Here is a 19,841-nt window from a genome sequence, read left to right on the forward strand (position 1 = left end):
AAAGTTAATAACATTTCAAGCCATGAATAGATGTTCCTTTCATTTACTTCAGTGATTCAGTGAGGCCTGAGTAATCTCACCCTATATGGAAAACTAACTAGTGGATGAACTGAAGGTCCTCAGCATTCTAGATCTTATAATTCTGTTTTGTAATCATTAAACATTTCTAAAGGTTGTTAAATCACAATACACACAACCTCACCTTAGGCGTACTCAAAGAGAATTGTTAAATAGAGTATCTTTGAACACATTCATGTTGCCTGGTTAAAAAAAAAAAGTTGAATTATGGAAGTGTTAATTATGAAAAGCCCTCTTCATGCAGGCACTTCACGAGGAAGCTAATAGCTGGCACTCATCACACTAATTTTTGCAAGCCAAAGTTCCCTTCAGAAACCAATTATTCTTGGGGCTACACCATGAGTTTCTAAAGAGGTAGTGTAAATCTCTAGACCCACTGTGTGACATTTGACAGAGCAAGTGTCTAATGTACTGACACATCAGAAGAAAGCAAAAAGTTAAGATGTTAATAAATTATGGAAAATAAATTCGAAAAGCATAAAAAGTCTCTTTTCCCCATCAAAAATTTACAACTACCAATGTCTCTGTGTAGGTTGACAATGAAACCTAGAGGCATATTAACCTTTAATAGTGGGAAACTGGGCTGTAGACAACCCTAGCTAAACTAGTCTGAATGTCCCACTTACTCGTTCTGATAGCTGTGAAGGAATCTGGGATTCTTGGTTAACTGAAATAGCTACAGAGTATAATTCCTGACTTGACTTTATACTTTCCTTCCAAACCTTAGAAATTCTTGCAAATTAAACTCTTTAATTATCTGTTTCTCAAATACTCAATTCACGAATTATTTTTGCTTCCTAAGATAATGATAGTCCCTTTAATATAGCTTTAGTCTTTGTTTCTTATTGTTTCTCTTGTCCTTGGTTTCTCCTGGCTGCCTTCTAGTATAGACAAGTCACTCTTGTTACATCCTTTAAAAACACAAATTCTTTCCTCCAAAATATTGAATAAATTTGTAAATGGTAAACACAATTTTGCTTTCACTTGATTAAAAAGGAAACAAACTTTGAACCAACAGAAGTAGTGTCAACAGACAATTCTGAATCTCTAAGTTCCTTGGTACTTGGAAACTATTTGTTTTTAGCGACACATTTATATTTAATTAAATTAGCTTAGCTTTTATGTAAAATTTTTAATTATATACATTGCCTAACTACATAGAGATATATTAAATATATTATACAATTTTCTTTTAAGGGCACTTGCTATAATGATAGCTTAAAATGAGAAATCATATTTAGCCATCACATTTCTTAAGATATCAAAGTTAATTGAATACATACAGGCTTAAATTAGTATATATTTTTATTTTATTTATAATTATAATTTCTTCTTCAAATGTAGAAAAAGCAAGGTAATGATTCTAATGTAAACCTGCTGTGCAGAAGAGCCTGAGACTATTATTTTTAGAAAAGCCTATTTGAAAGGTTGGCCCTTAGCTGGCATCTGGGAACTTGGGTTCTCACCATTCTCTGAAAAGTGAGTGGCTCACAGCACCTAAACTGTTTGTGCAAGAAATGTGGTTTATGCTGAACAACTGCTTTCCTTCTGGGAATCTGGAATTTAGGCACACGCTAGGCAGAGAGTTCCTAAGTGAGCAGCCCTAAAAACAATTCTGGGCAAGGAATTTATTTTTCTTTTCTTTTTTTTTCTTTTTTTATTGTGTTATGAACATTTAATATGAGATCTATCCCCTAGACAAAATTTTAAGTGCATAATACAGTGTTGTTAATTATAGGCACAATCTTGTACAACACATCTCTAGAGCTTATTCATCTTGCATAATTGAAACTATATACCCATTAAATAGCAATTCTCCATTTCTCTTACCCCCAGCCCCTGGCAACAGCCATTCTATTCTCTGTTTCTATGAGTTTGACTATTACAGATACCTCATATAAGCACTGAGTCTTTAATAGGCTTCCCTGGTAGAAGGCTTCCCTCTTGACTACATTTCACACATATTGTCACAACTCATTATTGGAGGAGCTAAGTGCATCCTTTCTGACTCTACTGGGACAGTAGAACTTGGAAGCTCGTGTATGTTTTTCTCAAGATTTTGGCCCATGTGCCTTTCTCTTTTCTAATTTTGCTTGGTATGCTTCTGCTGTAATAAATCTCAGCCATAAATATGACTATCTGCTGAATCCTGGGAGCTCTTCTAGCAAATAATTGAATCTAGGGGTGGTCTTGGTGGCCCTTGACACACCTGATATCTGTGAATCCTGCCCTCTACACAGATGAACGAGAGTGGTGTTGATCCCAAAGAGAGGGAAAATAGGTTTTTTGAGACAGCATTTTTCAAAGAATGTTCAATTCGAGCTGCCATAGAGAAGTCCCACCTGGTTTAGTGTGTCTGATCAAGACATACACGTCCTTCTTTAAATATGGATCAAAAAAAAAAAAAAAAACCCACACATTTCCTTTTACCATTGCTTCAAAATAAAAATTTTGTTATCTTTTTATTTACTTAGTTGTAATTTCATCATACCTTTTAATGATGTGGATCCTTTGAACTGGTCTATAACAATTCAAACAGCTAAATTCAATATCATAGAGGACAGTTACTGGCTATATTTCTTCTGATCACAATTTTTCTAACAACTGCTACAAAAATCTAAAAGGTACCTTCTTTGGACATGCCTTAGACTTGGCAGGAAATAAATTTATAACATAATAAATTACTTTGTCCTTATCGTCATAGGAAATACTCAAAAGTCTGTCCAAGTATGGACCACTGACTTACTCCTCTTTTCTATCTCAGCTTCTTAAAAATGCAGCTGGTCAAGACAAAAATGGATGTGCCTACTATCTTTACTTTCTTTCACAATTTATTACCCTGTGATATTGAAATTAAAGAGTAAAGCTCCACTGGTAAACCAGACAGAAAGAAAACTCTCTGTCGAATAGGAAATACAATGGCTACATTACAAAGACATGACTATGTGTGATTCTTCTATATATACCAATACTAAATAAAATCACCTCATGCTGGGAACTGAAACAGTATTCTGGTAAGCAATACCTCAGTGTCAGAGGCCAAATTACTAGGTTCATAAATATAATTGCATGTTTCCTTTGATTCTAATTACAATACAATCTCTTTGATTCAAATTTATTTTGCATCAATGAACATTGCCTATTGTGTCCAGATATGTATGTCTACACAGTAATTTGTCCATTAGTTCTCATTTGTTAAGATTTTCTATTAAATCACATATGACCAATATTAATTTGACAAGTCCAAGTCCCCTTGCCCAGATGTTTATTATCATTCACTAATACCTTTCAACTTCTTGTAAACATTTTGACTAAAATGTCTCCTCCTCCAGAGATAGTGATGTTACCTGAGAAAAGTCACTCTTCTTTCTTTTGGCTCTAGAAACCCCATTTTCCTCCCACTCAACCCAAGCAATGAGCCACAAAATCTCAAAACACCACAGAAAGTAATCGCCATCCAAAATGTAAAATGGAGAAATGTCGCCCAAGGGCACTCACCCACTAGAGTCTGCAGAAGTGATAGCGATCAGTGGCAAAATCTTCAGGGGGAGGCTGGTCGGTCTTTGAATGTTCTCTGATTCACTTTTCAAGTCAGCTTGTTCCAACTGTCGGAAGGCCAGAGGGGGAAGCTGAACATTGCGGCACGAAAGCCTCCGCACCAGATAGGGTCCCATGGCTCGGACAGGGTCTTCCTCTTCATTACTGGAATGCAGTGTTTCCTCAGAGGCCTACGGTGAAAGTTCAAGAAAGTATCTGTAAGTGACAAAAGTTCTGCTATTTATCATTACGTGATGGCTTCATCCTTTTGGAGGAAAAAAATTATGGGAAACATGTACATGGAAAATGCTAACTAAAAAGTGATGACATGAACAGAACAATATTTGGTGAAAAGAATAGAACAGCTGAAGTCTCAATTTATCTTAAACACTAGCAAATTTGTTCACCAGTAAATTTAGAATGGCTCAGTTGTTATATTTAATAATCTTCAATCCGTCATCTTTAATAATCAATATTTATGAGCTTTGTGCATGAATTATGTAAAATCAAGGGTAAATCAAAATATCTTTCTACATTCTATGAAATGAATTGCAGAAAATTCATTGCTAATTATCTTGACATATGACATATCCATACATACATGCCTACGAAGAGAGAGGAAGACAATGAGTTTTTTTTCTTCATACTTGGGACTGTATTTGTTAACACATATTTTCATATGTCTCATGTTACTTGAATATTCTTTTCAAAGGTTTATATAAGACATTTTGAGGGGAATTTGAAAAAAGGTCATTAAAAGGACTTCTGAGTACCTAGTAGAATATTTAAATCACAGCTAAATTATGTAGATTTGATCAATATTACCCACATGCAAAGGCAAATCGAGTCTACAATAGAATAGACATTCTAATATTTTGATTCTACTTGAAAAAAATATACTGTTACATTAGCAATAATTATTTCCAAGTGGTTAGAAAATCTACTCTAGACATATTTATCATATCTATATACTAAAAATGATACCATCATGTTATCAGATAACATGCTGGGGTTGAGAATCCTTTCATTGACACTTTGCTGGTTGTGTTCCTACAGTGTTCCTTAATCTGCATAGTTTTTCTGGTTCTTTATTATAAAAATTGGAATAGCCTTTACCCGCAAGAATGAAATGATATCATACATGTAATGTGCATAGCTCATTACCTACAGTGTGATAAGCAATCACAAATGGTTATTTCCTTTTCTTCTGAGTTTTACAGGTGAAGAAACTAGCCCAAGGAGGCAAAGTCCTTTTCCTGAAATTAAGTCATTGGTTATAAATTAAAAGTACATTAACTTTGAAGAGTTCATATCTAGTTTGGAATCTTTGTTGCACTTATTATACTATTATTTGGGGACAAGTAACTTAGGATCACTGAAGTTAGTTCTACATTTGAACATTGAGTATAATAATATTTATTTCTCAAGTTCATTGTCTGGAGCAGAGACGGAAAGTATTTGAAGTACCAATATTTGGCACAGAGTTTGCACTTAACAAAATACTAGCTATTAGTATTATAATCCAGGCTAATTCCCTTTATCTTTTCAGTGTACTAGGCTGTCTTTGATATTTCATTGATCTATATTGCTTTACAAATAGAAAATTTGTCCTTTTTTTATTTATATCTTGAAAAATGTAAAAGGATATATAATGGTGGGCTGTATACAGCCTTAGGTTTTATTGCTAATTTTTAGATACATAGGAGAAAAGGAGGGCACCCACAGGTAAAAAAAGAGATCAAAGGTAAAAACAAAGATTATTTCAAATTCTAAATATGAGTACTTAGATTCTGAGACTTTGTTTTGAGAAATCTACTTACTTCATAAAATAACATTATAATAATAATAATAATAATGATGATGATGATGATGATGATGGCTTACAATAGGAGAAAATCTTGTCATTTGTGACAACATGGATGAAACTTTGAGAGCATTATGCTAAGTGAAATAAATGAGACAGAAAAAAACAAATTCTGTATACTCTTACTTATATGTGGAATCTAAAAAAAGAAGAAGAAGAAAGAAAAGAGAAATAAAACAAACCTACAAAAAAAAAAAGTCAGATTTGTTGTTACCAGAAGCAAGAATGGGGGTGAGGGGTGGAAGAATAGGATAAAGGTGGTCAAAAGGTACAAATTTCAAATTATAAGGTAAATAAGCACCAAGGATGTAATATACAACATTATGACTATAGTTAACATTCTATATGATATATATGAGAGTTGTTAAGAAAACAAATCCTACGAGTTCTCATCACGAGGAAAAAAAATCCTTTTTGGGGGGTCAAGGGTATCTATATGAGATGATAGATGTTAACCAAGCTTATGGTGGTAATTATTTCATGATATTTATAAGTCAAATTATTATGCTGATATACTTTAAACATACACTATTATATGTCAATTATATCTCAATAAAACTGGGGAAAATTAATTAAAACAGCTAAATATACTGAATCCTTATTAAATGGTGCTGTGTTTTACATACACCATCTCTTTTAAATTTTACTGAAATCCTCTGAGTTAGGTTCTATTCTTTTTCCCATTTTACACATAAAGAAACAGAGACCTATAAAACAGCATGCCCTTGTCACATTGTCACATAGTTAATAAGGTGACCAGCCATTCCAGTTTGCCTGGGACTTTCTGATCTTAGCACTGAAAGTCCCATGTCCAGAGAAATAATCTAGTCCCAAGCAAACTAAGATGGTTAATCATCCAAGAAGTTGAGATCCAAACCCAATTTATTTTACTTAAAGCTGAAGCTAACAACCACTCTGCTGTACTACCTTTAACAAGTATTGTCCCTGTCAAGGCAGGTATTACTAGAAAAGAATAGAACACACAATGATCAACCATAACTTAATAAGCCTCACATTTTCATTAAAAAAAAAATAGCATAAATGGGATCAGACAAGGCTACATAATCATTGGAAATTAATTATAATTCTTGTTAATTGAATCAGGAGGTAGAGATTCTAGGCCTGACTCTGCCACTAATTACTTATGTGGCGTTAGGAAGTCATTTCATCTTCCTGGGCTCTAATTTCCTTAGACATAAAATCAGCGGTTGTACTCAATGAAGCTTAAGACCACTTTCAGGTCTAAAATGTTCTGATTTTATACTAGTCCATAACAAAATTAATGCTTAGTAAGCTGGCAAATATGGAAAATAAAAAGAAAATGTGTATCTGTAACATTCTTACCTTTTAGATTGAGAAAATGAGCCTTTGTGTGTTTGTGAAGTTCTGTGTGTTCATCTAAGGACAGAACTGCAAACTGAAACCACACTAACAGCTCATAATTTTCATCATATATTTCTTGAGAGAAGTTAATGACTTAAGTGTATAGATATTCTTCTTCAGAATAAACATGGAACAGAAGAAGAAAGGATGAGTCTAGCAGAGCTAAACATTGAACGTAGCTGACCAAAGTTAACATCTTTCTATAAGTACTTAGCTGCCCACTCTGGCAATTACCTTGCAGCTGCAGAAATGCTTTATCTAATGAAGGACTTAATGTGTATGACATTCTCTTCTAGATAAAACACCTCAAGAGGTAACTTCTTTTGAGAGATCAATGTCTATTAAAAATAAAATGTGGTATTTTTATCTTGATAATAAAAATGATGAAGCAGTAGATGTCTATATCCTAATATTTCCATTCAAAAACAGTATAACAAGTGGCTTTTTTAAAAAAAAATCCAGATCAGTATGTACCAGTTATATTTAAAAAATAAATACAACAACTTTGTCAGTAGAAAGCAGGAGGTTAAATAGTCTTATTTTAGAAAGAAATGTAAAACTGACCACCAAGGCAATATGTATTTTATGTAATTGCTGGAAAAATGATATTTCGGAAGAGGGTGAAGAAAAAGATAGTATTTATAATATCTCTAAGCCATTATTTCTCAAAATGTGATGCTCAAAAGCCCTGCATGAGACTCACAGAAAGTGTTCCTAAAAATCAAATGCTCAGGGCCTATCTAGATCTGCCTAATCAGAATCTTTATTATTAGGGCCTGGGAGTCTGAATAACTAACTCCCAAGGATGATTCTCATGCATACTAAAATTCGTAAACTAATGGTTTTGACATTTTAGACAAAGTCCAATAAGATCTTTTGGCTAAGATCCAACCACAAAGATGCTCACTGAAGCTTATTTACAATAACAAATAACTGGATATAATCTAATTATTGTACTGAGAAATTGGCTTAATGAATTTTGATACATCATATTATGAAATACTATGAGGCTGTTAAAATAATGCAGAAGATAATGTGATTATGTTCATAACATAATGCTCAGTAGGAAAAACAGACTACAAAGTGATCTCATTGTTGTAAGACAACACCAAAATAAAACAAAACGAAAAAACTAACACATTTATTCATAGAAAAATTCTGGAAGGATGTATCCTAATTTTCTAACATGACTCTCTGAGTAATGGTGTTGGTGGTGATTTTCATATTTTTATTACTAGTTTCTATATTCTCTATTAAAATGTGCTACTTTAAATTTAAAAGTAAATTAAAAGTCACAATAATAAAATGAAACAACATTCACCTTGCTATTGATGGAAATGAGAAATAACTCTATGCAGTTTCAAGAAAGCAATATGAAAAAAGAAAACATATTCAAATGAATTTAATGCAAACCTGTTAATATGCAATCAAATGAAATTCTCTGTCTTAATTAACAAACTTATTTGTAATAGTTGATGGATAAATAAATTTAATATAATTCTTTTCACTGTTAAGACAAATACCTCTCTAAAAGATATACGTAAAGTAATTTCATAGTAATTGACAGTTACTATAAATGAGCATTATATATGCTATTATTATTATTTATTTTCTTCCATTTCTATGAAACTATTTAATTAATTTTTGTTCTCTTTTTCTATTCTCCCAAAGTAGTTAGCAAACCACTTAACAAGGCCTTTAGCGCAAGGACATACACATAACCGGTTCTAAATAAATCACTGTGGTTGCTGATAATTTCATAGTTTTTGATATTTGCTTCACATATGTATCTAAAAATAAAATTTTTTATAGAGAAGTTGTCTTAAAACTTATATTTTGGCATTGCATGAGAGAATATTTCTTTCTAGGCACATAGCTAGACAGCATGTCCAGACTCATTTTCAGGTATATGTATACAAATCAGTGGTGTTACATATATGCAATGGATTATGAGTTGAGGAAGTGTGCCACTTTCATACCTGGCCCGTAAAAACTGTGAGTACAAACTCTCATTTCTCTCCCCCTTTGTAACCTCTTGCCATATATTGAAGATGGTGGAGAAAAAAATAGAAGTTATGGTTCCTAAATAACTGTTTAGAGAATAGATACGTGCCAATCAAGAACATAACAATTTGGGCTGCAGAACTCACAAGTAATTTTCTGTCGTGGTAAGCCACTAAAATTTGAGGTTTCCTTGTTATAGCTAGTGCTATATTATATATATAATCGCATCCCTATTCTTAAATTTAAATGAATTAGGCACTTCTTTTCCTCTAAATACTTACAGTCCATGTGGGGAGAAAGATAATCACCAGTGTAATAAGAGCTATAACAAAGGACTAGGGCCCTTTAGGAGTGCATAAGTAGGATGAACATTTTTGTGAGTGAAAGGGGGTGGGTGCTAGCCAGAAGTGACATTGATGGAAAAGGAATGCTTGGACTGTCTCAGGCAAACTAAAATGTATGATTACCTCATAAATCAGGCATTTCTTTTTGTTTCCTGTCTACTTCTCAATCAGTTCTGTTTAGACTCACTGCTGAATCCTCTATCAACTGTCTCTTAAACCTAGGCATTCTCCAAGATGCTATGCTTCAACCATTTCACTTCTCATCCTACACAATGTTAGATCAAAGCTCTGGAGCTTTCAGGGTGAAATCTGAAACTGGCCCCCATACAGGGAGGGCAAGAAAACACCAAAGAAAGAGGCCGGTTACTCTAGATTGGTAGGTGACATGTTTAATAAGCAAGGAAACTTACATACAAGGCTTGTCTTGGGCAACCACAAAGTGAGTAGATCTTTGCACCTTCCCACCAGAATCTTAAAAGTTTATATAGAGTTTTTAACTGGGTTCAGTCACGTATACCGTCCAGATGATCTCAACAACACATTGCTCTCTCAAGGCTGCATTTTACAAATGGTTCCCACTGTGGGAATGGTGGGCAGAACAAACATTCCAAGGACAAGGGAGGGGGTGAGGAGCCTCTGACTTAGCTTCAGGGTCAACTAGTGGTCATATTCTCTTGATGACCTCCTCTAGTAAACACTCATTAAAAATATTATTCAAGACAATGAATACAAATAACTTATACCTTTTTAGTTATGACCTCAAGGTAGCTTTCAGCCTGCCAATTGTACTGAAATGATTTGTATATGTATGGAGTGTGTGTGTGTGTGTGTGTGTGTGTGTATGTGTGTGTGTTTGTATTCTCTTTGTTAGCTTGAACACATTTGGAAGCATGACAGTGTGCCATAACAACTTTTGTATGTCCAGCAGTCGGCCAGTACCTGGGACAAAACATGCTGAATAAACCTTGCTGAATAAACAAATGAAGAAAACAGACACATTTGACATCTTTTTCTCAACTATAAGAAATAGGGAAATGGGGAAATACTATTAGATATTAGTATTACTATTAATGTTGGTTTATAACTATTAATATGTTAGGTAGAAGTTATACCATATAACAAGGAATTTATTTTAAAATTCCAAGACTTCAGCCATTCAAATTGTTTTGGTCAATCCTCATGGTTAAAACTTCTTTAAAATACTTTTCACCTAACTTTTCTTGATAAAAATGAAAGAATTCAGGCACTCAATCCTTCCAGAATACCTATGCTACATAGAGAATTATAGAAGTTAGCATGTTAAATAGTTGTATAGGTTTTCAAGAAGAGCGCAAATTAAACTGAAGATAGGTTTTTATCACTTCCAATGTTACATTCCTTTTTCCTGTCTAATTAGTTTGCTGCAAAATTATCCTCTGAAAAGGTAACGATTCCCTGTGCCTGAATTTATAGTATAAATAAGACAATTTTTGAAAACTGAACAAACTCTTTAAGGCCTAGGATATAATTTAATAGGTTAGCATCACAATGGATTGAAATCATACTCATAATCTAAAAGTACTATATACCAATAGTAGACGTCTATATATTATTCTGTTATGTCTCCATAAAATTGTTCACAATTACACTAAAGCAGTAATTTAAAATCTGCCTTAAGATTGTCTAAGCCCTATGCCAAATGTTTTTCTCCTTATCTCATTACTTATTATATGTTTTTTTTTAAAAAAAATTAAAATCCAATGCTAAGGTTGCCCAAATAATCTTATAGGAAAGTCATAAGTCAAGGAAATAAAGTTAAATACCTAAGCTTTTTTTATATTAAAAAGAGCACTATGCTGAATTAAGACAATCCATGTTCAAATGGATATTTGTGTACAGATATAGAAAAAGCACTCTTGCAAAAATGAATTCCAAATGAAATGACAATTTCCACCCTAGGTTAACACAAAGGTAGCAAGCAGCTAGCTCTCAAAATCGACAGAACATAATTCAAATATAGGCTCTGATTTCAAAATGATTAAAAGAGACAGAAATCACTGAAGTCTTTCTAAAGCCATTTCCTATAATTTACTCATCAAAACTTCTAAAAAATGTATAAAAGAAATAGAAAAAAAATTATTATTCAGCAATGTTCTACTATATATTCTCATCATGAAGAAAGTCTACCCGAAACTCTAGGGTTCTATTAATCTTTCATAAATAGCATTGTGCCTTTCCTGGGTGACCTTGAAAAATGAAGTAGATTCTATTTTGTTAGCAGAGGAAGGAAAAAAAATTTAAGGAAAAACATGACTTCCACCAATTATTTATTTCACAATGATATACAGTAATAGAATCATCACTGCAAAAAAGGAGATGACATTTTTTTTTTTTTTTTGCCCCTAATGAACATGTCTTCCTAGAAGAGTGGATTAAAACTTAGCTGGTTTATTCACTTAGTGTTTTGAAAAACCTCTCACTTGAATAATCGGGTGCCAAATCACATTAGAGGAAACACAAAGATTTATTGTCTTTATTTTCAAGTTTTATTTAAATACCACTATCAATCAAAAATGTATTTATATACATGAAAGCAAAAACTAAAACCATCATTTAAGAGAAGGTTTATTTATAATAATAAACTAAGTCTATAATACTAAAATAAACTAACAAAGATGAAGGAGTACAGATGAAAAGGGAGAATATTTATTAGCAAGGACTTCAACTGAAAGAAAAACAAAGAGGTGAGAATAAAATGAAAAATTTTAGAATAAAAAATAATAAGAGGATGTGTGTGCCCTATTTTGTATAAAATTCTACTATGAAACTACAACACCCAAAACAGGTTGGTACTTGCAAATGATCAACAGAAATATCAGTGGAACAATACATATTCCCTTAAATATTTCTTATATAAGGATTTAATATGTATTAATACATATTAAAGAAAATACTATCAACTAATAAGAGAAAGAAAAATAAGTGTCGGGGAAAGTGGTTAGGTATATCATTTGAGATGGAATAAAAAATCTTAAATATTAAAAAAATACTAAATATATTTTAAAAGCAAGCCATAGAGTAATGTCAGAAAGATGATGGAATAGGAAACTTCAGACCTCATTCCCTCACAGACACACCAACTTAACAACAATGAACAGTCAAAAAAGCATGAGAACTCCAGAAACCAGTTAATTTGCAGTAGTTCAATCAAGCTCAGAGCCAAGAAGAATCACATTGAAATGAATAAGTAAAGCCATTTCATTTCATCTGTGATAGCCCTCTCCCAAGACAGCACAGCTTGGTGCAAATGGGAAAAAAAGTCCGACTCATGACATTTCTCTTGGGAAGAAAATAGAAGAGTGGAATGTACATCCAATGTCCCATCTCTTTTTTTGAGGGGGCATAGCTCAAGAGACTGGTTTCTGTCTCATCTGACTTAAGCACTGATGGGGAACCAGAATACTTTGGAAGTTTAGGGATCACTGAGAACAAGAGAGAGCTCAGAAGGGCTAGAGTACCTGCAGCACTGTAGACAGACAAGAAAGAAAGCAAGAAATTATAAGCTCCTGAAAAGGAAGCTGACAAACCTCACTAACTGAGAAATTACATGCCTAAGTTCAGAAAAGATTCATCCCCAGAAAAGGTTTAAGTGGCTGCCAGAATTTCTAGCCATGCTTGCTGGTGTACATAAAGAGCCTTAAAAATCATTCATGCCCTTTAACCTAGGAATACCACTTCTCAGGAAATTAACCTAAAAAGGTTGTCATCAGTGCAGCTCCAAGTTTTGAATACGGTATTATTTGTAACATGATTAAGGGTGAAAACTTTGAAACAAAAATTCTCTAGCTATAAAGAAATGACTTTTAGAATTATATAATAAGTACTAAGTATCTGCTAACAACAATTTATTGAGAAATTTCCACAACATTCTGCCAAATGGAACAAGTAAAAGCCAGTAGGATAGGTGGATGGAGATACACACACACACACACACACACACACACACACACACACACACATCATGTTTCTCAAAATTTATACTACACAAACACACAAATTGCTAACGAACTGGAAGAAAATATAGCATAACAATTATCTTTAGGTTGTTCTTTTAGGGTATCTAAGTCATCTGCATTCAAACCAATTATACATAATGCATAATTTTTGAAACCAAAAAACTAACGAGTGAATATTGCTGCATTCTGCCACAAAAGATGTGATCACTTCCCTGATTCACCATCCTCATACAACCCTTTGTATCCTGTCATTACTTTACTCCTCAACTCCCTCCATCCACAATCCTGGAAAGAACTGTGGAGGTGAATAGGAAGAAATCAATTCAGAGATCAGGAAGTGGGAATAGGATGCACAGGAAGGATGAAAATTTAAGAAATCTAAGGGGAAGGAAAAAAACGTTAAGACTAGGAACAGAGAATTAGATGTGATAAAACAACAAAAGCAGTGAAAATAATTATAGTTACTATTTCATGTCTTTAGCAAATAAAAATTTGAGAAAAAAACATTTCAAAACATGTTTATTCTCTAAAACAATGAAAAATGTAAGGCATTCATTGATCCTTTAGACATAACTAATAATTATGGAAAATTCAAGAGACAGGTGACTATGTTGAACAACATCATAGGGATGCAGTCATCAAAATCCAACCATTTCCTGAATGCTATGATATATGACCATGTTATTTCAACAAAAAATTACAGATAGAGAGAGAATAGAGAGCAATTTATAGTCTAAAAGAGAATTAAGATACATAATAATTTCAATCTATTAACTTTGTTTGGAACTCATTTCAAATAAAAAAATCATAATTTTTAAAGTAAAAAAAATTTGATATTAGGAAACTACTAGAAAAATGTACAGGTATTTTAATGTTATCGAGGTAATGCTTTTAAAGACTATTTTTAGACATACTAAAATACTATTATATGTTGGGTTTTATTTCAAAATAATCCTACTAAAGGGCAATGTGGGTGGGGATACTGATAAAACGAGCACTGGCTGTGTATCAAGAATTATTGAAGCTGAGTGATGGGCACTTAGGATGTATCTCTACCTTTACTCATATTTGAAAATTTCCATTATACATTTTTTAAATATAAAAACTCATAAGAATTTTTTTCCTTTAAATTGAGAAAGGAGAAATAATGTGCTGTGCAGAGGTGGGGGTCCCAGCAAGCAGAGAATCACTGAAATAAAATAATGCTTATATCGCCATTTTACCTAAAGCTGAGTCTAAAATAGGTCTAAAACTATATGTTCATGTTGCCCTAAGAGGAAGCTGCGAAAACAGATTAAAACAAATTCATAAATTACTAAATATTCTTCAGAGATAGTAGCTGTGTCCATTTAACACATGATGGTGATGATAATGGTGATAACGATGATTATGATGATGATGATGGAGAATTCTAAGGTGATGCTGTACCACTCTGTGACAGGAATTTTTCAACCATTCATTATCTGTGCCACAAAAGCAATGATTCATAGGTCTAATCCTACCATTAAGTACCCACTAACCTCTGACAATTAGGTGCTGCTTTTCTTTCTTCATCCTGATGCTAAATACGCAGAGAAAGATGTTATCCATTAAAAATAACATTTAGCAATAATCTATTATCATATCTCCTTCAAATAAACTGAAAGTTTCTTAGAATTTAATAAGCTATTGCTTTTCACAGTTAGCATACATCGCCCCCACCCTTCCAGGACCGCATTCTAAATACATTCGTCTCTGGCATACAAAATCAGGGATTTAGACTTTTCTCTCCTTCAAGGTTACAAAGCAATTTCTCCTTTTTCTTGATTTTGAGAATATGAAAATCGCTAGTGCTTCACTACAAAAGGTGCATAGAATTTTTACAACAAGCATTTAAAAACTAGCTACTTAATTTTGTTCCTTTGCCACTTTTGGCCTCCAAACATTATTTTCTAGGTTAATTATAAGATTACTTTTCAGAACATCACCTTCAGTAACCACTCCAAACAATGAAAAGTGAAATCAGTTCCCAATGGTTTGATTTGCTATCATTGGTTTCCCTGAGGATAGAATAACAAATCACTTCAAATCTCAAGGCAATATGGATTTTATAAGTTAGATTACAAACATCAGGGGATAAAAATGTATTTTTATCACACAGAAGTAATTAACCATTTCTAAGCTGACATAAAACAGCTGAAAAGCAGAAAAACCCAGACATCAATATGGATATGACGTAGTCACATATCAGAAAAATTGTAAGTGATTGTTTGTTTCGAGTAAAAATCGAGCAAATCATTTTCTTGTCCATACCATAAATATATAATTGGCCAAATACTTTACCTCTCAGTTTTGTTTCTATACATACACATTTTACTTTACTGTCACTGTGATCAATATTTGATATTAAATACATAATCTCATTTCCACATCACTTGCCTGATAGATTCTCAAGACTGGAAGTGACTTTAAATGCCATCAAGTTCAATATTCCCCTTATTCCTTTACATTCCACACATACAACTAATTGATTTTTCCTATAGCACTGACAAATAGACCAAGATTCTACTCTTGAACATCTCCAATTGTGAAATCCGCAAATATTCAATGTGTATCTACCATGTGGCCACACTAAATTAGCTATAAACAAAATGTACGAAGATCTCTGTCCTCAGAGAGCTTACATTTTAGCAGCTGCTGGGATGGAATTCACCACTTACAACCTGTTTTATTTCGTTTATTCAATAAGTAATCACCGACTGTCAATATGTATTAGAAACTCTTCTTGATTCTGATGAAGCAAAGATGAATAAAACACAGCAAGTCTCAAGTCACTGTGAGAAAGCTATTCAACATATTTAATGGAAAGTTTCTTCTCTATAATTACGACAAGTATTTAGCATTCTGGGGTCACACTGATTAGGTCTAATTGTTCTTCTATAGGAAAGTCCTCAGATATATTTGTAACTCCCACCTCCAACCTTGTTTTACAGGCCATACATCCCCCATGCCTTTTCTTTCAGGTGTTAAGCACTAAATTACTACAGGGACCACGAATGTAAAGCAAATGAATGAAGCGAACTGAGAAGAATACAAAGACAGAATCACTACTTCTTCATGGTTAGTTTCCATCTAAGAATGTAAGAGCAAAACCCAGAAATCTATATTTTAATGAGACATCTATTTATTTTGAAACATCTGATATTAATTTAAATTTCTAAAAACCCCATGTGGGCCATATAAAACATATTTGAAAATGACAAGTTTAGAGCCACAGCTTTAGATATTCTTCACATTACATAGTTTTGACTTCTCCCTTCATAATGATTGCAAGTTTTTAATATACTCTCGTTTTTCAATGTCTTCCTTCAATTGAATTGCCCAGGATTGGCATCCCAGTTCTATGTGTGGAAGAACCATCATGAATATAAAGCCACATCATTGCCTTTTTAAGGTTATACTCAGTTCCAGTTATGAAATTCAAGACTGAATTAATATTTTGTGAAGCAGGAGATTCACATCATATTATCAATTCATGTTTATTTTTAACAACCTAACTAACTCTCTAGTTGCCCTTAAACTAGATCTCACCACTGCCCCATTGCTCCTCAAATGACATTAATTAGTACTTATCTCCTTGTATTTTAGAATTCTGTATTTTCACTTTTTAGATTTTGTTGTATTATATTTATCTCTTACTTCCAGTTTGTCAAGTACTTTTTGTATACTGATTTTGTTAATGACCGCATTAGCTGTTTCTTACATTTTTACCTCATCTGTGGATTAGCTCTTTATATCATTAATGCCACTAACAATTAATGACTAAATGGTAAACTGGAGAAACCTAAAGACCAAACCTTCTAGTCAGTTACAAGAGGACTCTTTCTAAATAGTCATTGATTTATGAATACAGCCATTCGATTATGACTTTGTCTAATGGTGCCTTTCTACATCTTAATCACAAATTTATAGGGAAGGTTTTATCGATGTTAAAATCCAGGTAGACAGTGGGCATAGCATGGTATACTTGTCCTACAGGAAAAGGAAATTAATCTGATATGCTTTACTATTAGTGATTTAATACAAACTCCGTATGATCACCACTTTCTTTTCTAAAGGCTCACAAGTAATCTTTTATCAATCCAGTTTAGAACTTTATCTAAGATAAATCTATTGATCCATTTACCATTTCAAAAATTATTTATTGATTACTTATGTTAGGCACTGGAAATACCATAGAAACAGACAAAAATTTCTCCCTTTATAGTATTTCTTTGCTGTGGGGGAAGAGCAAATAAACAATATAAATAAGTGGAGTAATATAGACTGTTAGTGTCAAGTACTCAGGAGAAAAATAAAAGTGAGAAGGTAGACAGAAAGTCTAGCAGATAGAAAATGGGGATAATTTCGGGGAGGAATCCATGGAAATCCTCTGAGAAACTAAAAACTGCAGAAAAACCTAAAAGAAATAAGATTATTGTCCTACTCCCAAATGATATAACAGGTGGGAGGGATTACTTTTCTCCTTCTCCTGAAAATGTAATTTATTCAGTCTCATCTCTAATGTACTGTTTCATATTTCCTCAAACTCTTCAGCAAGTTATTTAACTTCTATATATCTCTTCATTTGTGAAATGGGCTTGATAATAGTACACACATTATACAGTTATTGTGAAGATTCAATGAGACAAAGCATATAGAGAGTTTACACAAGGCCTGGCACATGATAAGCACAATGTATTCTGCTATATTCACAATTTATAAATTAGGAATTAATATCAGTATGCCATGGGTATTTTTTCGGTCAGACAGGACTTTTTCCAGCACATTACTTTCTCATTAAATAACAGCAGTCAGTGTAAATACACTATGAAAGCTTAACACAGCACACTGTGGAAGAATGTGTTTACATACTTCCTCTTGCCTTGTTTGGTCACATGCTTTGTCTTGGAAAAGCCTATTTGCGTGGATTACTTGGTTCATTGTGCATTTTGTGCTTGTCTCCATAGCATTAATAAGAGAGGTTTAGTTATCACATCTAAAAGTTCTTTCTATGCCATTTCATTCATATTAGGTAGGTTTTTTTTTTTGAGGGAGTAGGGTTCTTCTTCTAGTTTGACTTCACTTCTTTCCCATGTTTATTTTACCCTCCTTATCTGAACATATTATCCTTAGGAAAAAGTCCACTTTATTTTCATGTATTCAGTTTTAATATATGGCATGAATAAGTTAAGGGATTTCTTCTAGACATTGTTGGAAAGGTTGCAGATGATTCCAACACTGTACTTGCTTAATGTCTTCTTTCAAAATTATATGTGAAATGAACAACTGTTTTTTATGCTTCAGTTGCAATAAGTAATTACGAAAGAAATATGGAGAAGTTGTTAACAGTCCTGGGTCCTAATTTTGAGGGTCAAAGACAGAGCCTGGTGCATTGAGGGTGGTGTCAAGTTCAAAGCCTTACATTCATACTTTTGAATGTGTTCAACATTAGATAAATTCTATTTTTTCCTACATAAATATAGATATCCACGAACAACTTAAAATCAACAGATCCAAAGCTGACAGATCTCTGTCAGTCATGATTAAATACTAATAAATGATATGAACTGGATATATCAAATAATTGGGTAGCCATTAAAGTCCTAACCTCACATATGCATCTGTATGATTTTTTTTTCATTTCTAAACTTTATTTACTCAAAGGTAGATATGACAGGATATAAAGTTGCCATTTTGTGAAAGCTGTATAATTTTCTTATTTGGCATGAAGTATTTATAAAGATGTGATAAAATGTCATACTCTTTTTAAATAGTATGATATATAGACTAAATACTTTCCTCAACAGAGTGCAGCTAGCTAATGTGCAATTTTGAGATTAATTTTAGTTCTAAATCATTTTTATTTTATTTAATCTTATAGATATTAATTTCTCAAAACTTCATAATAAATAGTAGTAAAGCAACCAATTATAAATATTTTCTAAAATAAATTCAAGTTAAAACCTACTAATACCCTCTCAGTTACATCAACAAGAGCAAAAATTCTTCTCTGTATGACACAAAGCTATGTATAGAAGAGGCTTTGCACCACATGGCAGAGTTAGGTATTTTTCACAGAGAATGGCCCATAAAGCTAAAAGTATTTGCTATTAAGCTTGTTATAGAAAAAGTTTGCTGACTCCTGGTTTAGGACATAAAGCAGTATCAGAACAGAGTGTAGACATCTCATTTTCTAACTGATGACTTAATCATCAAAAACATAAATTATAGCACTTTTAAAAAAGTAGTCACTCTAATTAACAGTGTCTCCTCAGAACCACAGTCCAAAAGCAATGGGTAAAAAAATAAGTTTTAATAGACATTAAAAATTCAATCTACATATTTAGATGTTATAGATCATTCAGCTACCAACGCTTAAAGCCACTAACAGAGTTGTTGCTGTGACAACGGTACGTGAAGATATGACCAGTATGAATTTCACTATGAGGGAGAAATACTGGTGTGCTGATTGATATACTACTAAGAATTCTCAGAAAATCTATAAAATAGATATTATATAAAAATAAATAACATTTAAAGTACCTTTCTACCAATGCCTAATATACATTTATAATCAAAATCTTTAAAGGAAATTGAGTTTTTGCAATGGGTCTA

General features: G+C 32.8%; 1 protein-coding gene across 2 annotated transcripts in view; it reads right to left on the reverse strand.

Moving 5' to 3' along the window:
- Window positions 1-3,252: 3,252 nt before the first annotated feature.
- LOC107196620 (cAMP-specific 3',5'-cyclic phosphodiesterase 4D-like) overlaps window positions 3,253-19,841 on the reverse strand; it is a 359,569-nt gene continuing 342,980 nt past the window's right edge. Inside the window, exon 3 of one of the 2 annotated variants that reach the window (XM_015599426.1) lies at window positions 3,253-3,806. In XM_015599426.1, coding sequence (XP_015454912.1) covers window positions 3,573-3,806 — 234 coding nt within the window. In that variant the 3' untranslated portion in view covers window positions 3,253-3,572. The remainder of the gene's footprint in view (window positions 3,807-19,841) is intronic. The other variant, XR_003043655.1, reaches the window with a different exon arrangement.

This window comes from Pteropus alecto, unplaced genomic scaffold (assembly GCF_000325575.1).
Source record: "Pteropus alecto unplaced genomic scaffold, ASM32557v1 scaffold70, whole genome shotgun sequence".
Lineage (NCBI taxonomy): Eukaryota > Metazoa > Chordata > Mammalia > Chiroptera > Pteropodidae > Pteropus > Pteropus alecto.